The 6,000-nt window shown below is 40.1% G+C and overlaps 1 protein-coding gene across 1 annotated transcript in view; it reads right to left on the reverse strand.

The window, feature by feature from the left end:
• Dock2 (dedicator of cytokinesis 2) overlaps window positions 1–1,177 on the reverse strand; it is a 377,575-nt gene extending 376,398 nt beyond the window's left edge. Inside the window, exons 1-2 of the mRNA XM_035448098.1 lie at window positions 1,045–1,177; window positions 775–858 (exon numbers count right to left, since the gene is read on the reverse strand). Coding sequence (XP_035303989.1) covers window positions 775–858; window positions 1,045–1,177 — 217 coding nt within the window. The remainder of the gene's footprint in view (window positions 1–774; window positions 859–1,044) is intronic.
• Window positions 1,178–6,000: the final 4,823 nt, after the last annotated feature.

Genomic DNA, 6,000 nt, shown 5'->3' on the forward strand with positions numbered 1-6,000 from the left:
AAGAGTTGCAACTTTACCCACATAGCCTCAGCTTGGGTCCCTCCTCCATTGGGAGCTACGTTTATATAACACTACTGTACGGCACGGCCTCTCTCTCTCAGAGTCAGGAGGATAATTTACGGCACCCTCCTGCATCTTGATGATGCTTATTTTTCTTTACAATAGTGTACATATTAATAAAGAACTACATCTAGAAAGATCCAAAGGCCCAAAGTCCCATAGTCCCCTGACTGTGGCAAATGCAGAGCATAGCAAACATCAAGTCAGCCAGCTAGGCCTTTGTTATGAAACTAACATTCCTAAAATAATAAAACACTTTTTTTGTTCAGTAAACTTTAATTGCAGTCATTTCTCAAAATACTGGGGAGATTGGCTCCAGGATTGCCGCACAAAAGCCCACAGATATTTAAGCCCCTTATATAAAATGGTACCATGTCTATGTAGACCATATGGAGGTCCTCACATATTTTAAATCATCTCTATGCCATTTCTAACACCTAATATGTGGCAATGTCATACAAATAATCATAGTGTTATGTTGTTTATGGAGTAATGATATGAATTGAATATACATATTGCAGAAGCAATATTGTCTGTTGTTGGTTGAACTCATGGATACAGAACCTATGGGCACAAAAGGCTGACTGTAATACATTAGCACCATGTGTCTAAACATGTCATGCAAGTGCAGACCTAGAGAGAGTACTGAAAGTACCTGGGTTCCTATGGTGAAGGAACCAGCATCTGAGGGGCACATAGTCAACTACGACTCACCTCCACAGGTCTCCTGTATTCGCACCACATCGCCAATCTGTAGGGTGAGATGCTGGGCTCCACTGCCTTGGAAGTTGTAGATGGCTGTGAAATGGAACATGGAGACAGTCAGTTAGACCTCTAGGTATCTTGACTCCTTGCTCCACCTTGCTTCCTCTGCCTTCAGTGGACCTCACACTTATGAAGCCCGCATGGACTAAAGAAAGCCAGTGCAAAAGCCAACTGCCTTCTTCAATCATCAACCGGACCCTCTTAAAAACTGAACCTAACCTCTTCCCACATTGGTCCTGTACTGTAGTCTTGGTGACAGGAGACTGCTTATACCATCCACACATCTGGCCTCTTGCTGTGCTCCAGGCATGAGGTTGCGTATCTTCTTCTTCCCTCCCCACAAGCAACCCATTGTGAAGCAGGAGCTGTGAGGCCAGAAATGGAATTCTGGCCAAAGTAGCCAAGATGAGAAATGCCAGGAAACTCTAATCTAACTTCCATACTCTCACCCTCTAAGCTGGGCTGCCTTCTGATCCCCATCTCCCCATCTCAGCAACAGAATCCTAACATGCAGGGCTCTCTACTACTCTGTTACCAACCACACAGTCCCCCTTGTCCAATAAGTAGGACAGGATGAGCTAGTGGTTTGAAAACTACCAGATTGCGACACTGTTTAAGGTTGTGAGCCTTTAAGATGTTCTGGCTGGTGGAAACGAATGACTAAGGGTGGGCCTTTGATTATGCCTTTTGTTAATTCCAGCCGTTGTTTCCTGATCTATTCATATATGACAAGTCATTGCCAGGAGCTTCCAACCACCACATAGCCCTTCTGCTATGCCTTCCACCCATGGTGGTCAGAAATTCATTTGAAATGGTGAGCCAAAATAACACCCTTCCTCTGAAGCTGTTACATCAAGCATTTCATCACAACAAAAGAAAGCAACACAAAACATCTGATTCCTAACCAAGCACAGCCAACCTAGAGCTCACCAGAACAAACCCTTCAGGCTCCTGCAGGCCACAATCACACTGTTCCCTAATGGTTGTAGTGTTCATGGAGGAGCACTTAACATTCAGGAATGCATTCCCATCCATGGACTGGAGATTTAACTCAGTAATAGTTAGCAAGTAATAGTAATAGTAATAGTTAGCAAGTGCAAGGTCCTGGGTTCAGTCCCCATCATGAGGGTGGAAGTCAGGGGTAGGGATTCCAAAAAAAAACAAAAAACAAACAAACAAACAAAAAACACCAAGGGAACCTGCTTTCTCATACAAACTGTTAGTTCCTGGGTTTAGGAGTTGTCACAGACTCCTCTAGTCCTTTGGAATCGCCCACACCATTGCAGGGAGGAGTAGGTTGTGCAGTATCACTGTCATAGTCTCCTTTCCCCATGGCGATGGCAGTCTTGATGATGGCTGCCTGAGTCACTGACATAGGTTCCTGGAGCTGTGAACAGCAGAAGGACCCTGTCTCAAAAAGTTTTGAGAGGTGTGTGTGTGTGTGTGTGTGTGTGTGTGTGTGTGTGTGTGTGTGTTCCCTGCACGACTATTACATCTCTAGCTCTGAACACTCACTTACAGAAGCAACTTTACAATGACCAATCTCTAAAACATTACAGATTATCCAACTACCTTCACCAGCTAGGGCAAAGACTTTAAGAACAACAAAAATGTCTTCCACAAACCCTGGGAATTTAGGATTAGGGCTGAAATACTTCTAAGGAAAATGGCTTGAAAATACACCAAAGAATTTCCAAGACTGTGCATGAATGTCAGACACAGGCTGAGGGAAAAGTGTCAGGAAGCCCTGAACTCTCAGCTCTGACTGAGTCTCAACAGCCATGCAGGCAGGAATTCAGGCTGAGCAGAGTTGCCGAGACCTGAGTAAATGCTGAAAGCATGTCAACACACAGAGCCAGCTGCAAAGACCAGGGTTTTGTCCCCTTTCTTTTGACTCCAGGTATTTAGAGTCTCCAGTCCACACACAGCACATTGCACAGTCCTCATAAAAGTATTTCCAAAAAGCGACTAACCATGCAAACACTACCACCAAATCATCCAAACACTACCATCTCAAGCAATTACACCAGGCTCTGGGCAAGAAAGACAGCATGTCTTCCACAGCTATCACATCATAATTAATATTCAAATATTCATAATAATGTCTAGTTTTCAATTCAAAATTGTGAGGTATGTTAAGAGGGAAGATGGCATATCCAGTTCATGGGAAAGAATAAATGAAAAGAAAATTGGGCAAGTAAAAGGACAAATATTGGACTTGGGAGATGAAGGGTTAAATCAACTATCTTATGTATATTTAAAGGACTGAAGGAAAATAGGACTCAAAGCATAGGGAACAAGAGTGATGACTCTGAAGTAAACAGTATCACTGAAGATATAGAAATTACAAAGGTAGAGCCGGGTATGGTGGCATGCAGGTACAATCCTAGTACTAGAGGCTGAAGCAGGAGGATCACAGATTTGAACAAGGTCAGTGTGGTTTCATAGTGAGAACTTACCTCAAAAATATATACAAAAAAAAATCAAATAGAAACTCTGGGCAGAGACAACAATAAAAATACGAAAAAAATCCATTCCACAAGGAGGGAGGCTCTCTCAGCCTGGACACATAGGCAAGGGCCTAGACCCTGCCCCAGATGATATGACAGACTTTGGGGTTCCCTTATGGAGGGCTTCACCCTCCATGGGGAGCTCAGAGGGAGGTTGGGATAGCGGGTTGATGGGGGAGGAGAGGAGGGAGAGGGAGCTGGGATTGACATGTGAAGCAAACTTGTTTCTAATTTAAATAAAAATAAATTTAAAAATCCATCAAACAATTTCAACAGCAGACTCAATAGGGTGGGAGAGAATATGGGTGATCTTGAACACAGGGCAGCTGAGATCAAACCAGACCAAGTTGTATCAAGAGAAAATGGCAAACAAAAGCGAACCAATCAGAGATCTATGTGTTGCAGCAAAATGACAGACATTGCCATAATGGGAGTTCCAGAGGGAGAGGAGACATAAATCAGGCAGAAAAAAAAATGAAAAACTAATGGTCAGAAACGACCCAACTTTAATGAAAGATGTGAGTCTCCATAGCGAGGGAAATGGAAGCAGGATAATCTCAAAACATTGTGCACTGAGATGCATTGAAGTCCAACTGTTTTACAAAAAGATGAAGAATTTTTAATACAGCAAAGAAACAAATCACTCTGTACAAAGGATCTTAATGAGATCAAAGCACAGGGCTCTCGTTTAAAAACCATGAAGGCAATTAGGAGACTGAAAGGGGAAAACAATCAGCAAATGGAGAATTCCATAGCTAATAAGATTTTCCTTCAAAAATGAAGAGAAAAATTAAGAAATTAACAAAACTGATTAAAAAACTGGCCCCATAGCTAGTAAATTACATCACAGTCTCAATGAATTTAGGTAACTGAGACAAACATATAAGACAATAATAATATGTCTATGATAATGGGCACACAATATGAAGATGTGATTGTAATGTGATATAAAGGGTGATACCGGGCTGTGCTGGATCACAGCAGGGCATTCCTATGGGATACAGCTAATATTAGCTCTGACTAGATTGTTATAAACAAATGTAATTAATTGTAAAGACCAAGTTAACCAGTAGACGGTAACAAAACAACTTTAGGTGCTGGAAAGACACCGAAGCTGTTAAGAGCACCAACTAATCTTCCACAGTACTCTGGTTTGATGACCAGCTTTCACATCACAACCATCTGTCACCCTCTTCCAAGGAGATCTGACGCCCACTTCTGGCCTCTCTAGGCACTGTACATGTGTGGTATGTAAACAAAATATTCATACACATAAAAGACAAGGATGAATGATTTTAAAAATTAAGTAACTTCTAAAACATTTAAAAAGGGCAACTAGAATTTGAAAAATATAAATATAGACAAGTAGGACAAATAAAAACAAAGTATAAAGATACATAGTATAAAGTAATGAAACCCTCATTAAAGCACGGATAGCAAAAGGAAAAAAATAATCAAATATAAAATTAAAAAAATCCAACTACATATTGTTTCCAGAGATTTGCTTTAGGTACACTAGTAGGTTTGATGTTTAAATGTCCTATACACACACAGGAAACAAAAAGGAGTAATGGAAGGTATACTAATAGTAGACTTTAAGTGAAAATTTAATAGATGAGAAAAAAGAACACTCTGTCCTAGCACAGGGTCCACAAACTAGGCAGAGATAATTACAAATATAGACATACCTAACAACAGAACAGAAAGATGTATTAGCAAACATTGACAGGTAGTTCTACAACAGTAGCTGAAGATCCCATTAATCTGCTATCAGCAATGGATAGAAAATTTGGCACAAAGTCAAGAAGGAAACAGAAGAATTAACCAGTACCACAAATAATTGGATCTAACCAACATCTGCAAAACAATGCCCTCTAGAATTCATGTTCTCCAGGTACATGGACATTCTACAGCAATGAGTCTTGGTGAGATAAAATGACCAAAATCATGAAAAGTATCCTTTGTGACCACAGAGAAAGGAAGCTAGAGATCCCTGCCAGAATCAAAACTGAAAAGATCACAAGTGGGTGTAAAAAGCACAGGCAAAAGTAAAATGGCTAACAGACTCACAAGAAAAATTTGGAAATCTTTTTTGAACAAATTAAAATTAAAACAAAACCTAACAAAACTCACTAATACTGCAAAAAGCATGATTAGAAAATTTCATAGCTGTAAATGCCTGCCTTGAAGCACAATATAGACCTTAAATTAATTATCTATAGTTCTACTTTAACAACTAACAAAAGAAACAAAAACTAAACCCAAAGATAAAAGAAAATAATACAAATTAAGCAATGAGAAGTGGACTAGAGGTTAGAATGCAATAAAATAATCAACAAAACCAGAATTTGCTCCTTTGAAGTTATAAACAGGTAGGTAAACTAAAGATAGACAGAGACTTCATGTTACCAAAACAAGAGTGAAAAGTGAAGACATCATCGCCAACATTTCAGAAAGGAAATGGGATTATAAGCCAGTGGTTCTCTAGATACAGCCTTGCCTACTGTCTCTTACTGCAAGCTCAATCAACAATGAAGCTTTACAAGAGAAGGCTTTCAACACTTGTTCACCAAAAGATTCAATAACCCAGATGAAATGGACACATCCCTAGAAACAAACTGCCGGCATTAGCTAATGAAAAACATCAAAAACCTCCCGAAAGGTC

Source organism: Cricetulus griseus, chromosome 7 (genome assembly GCF_003668045.3).
Source record: "Cricetulus griseus strain 17A/GY chromosome 7, alternate assembly CriGri-PICRH-1.0, whole genome shotgun sequence".
In the NCBI taxonomy this organism is placed as follows: Eukaryota; Metazoa; Chordata; class Mammalia; order Rodentia; family Cricetidae; genus Cricetulus; species Cricetulus griseus.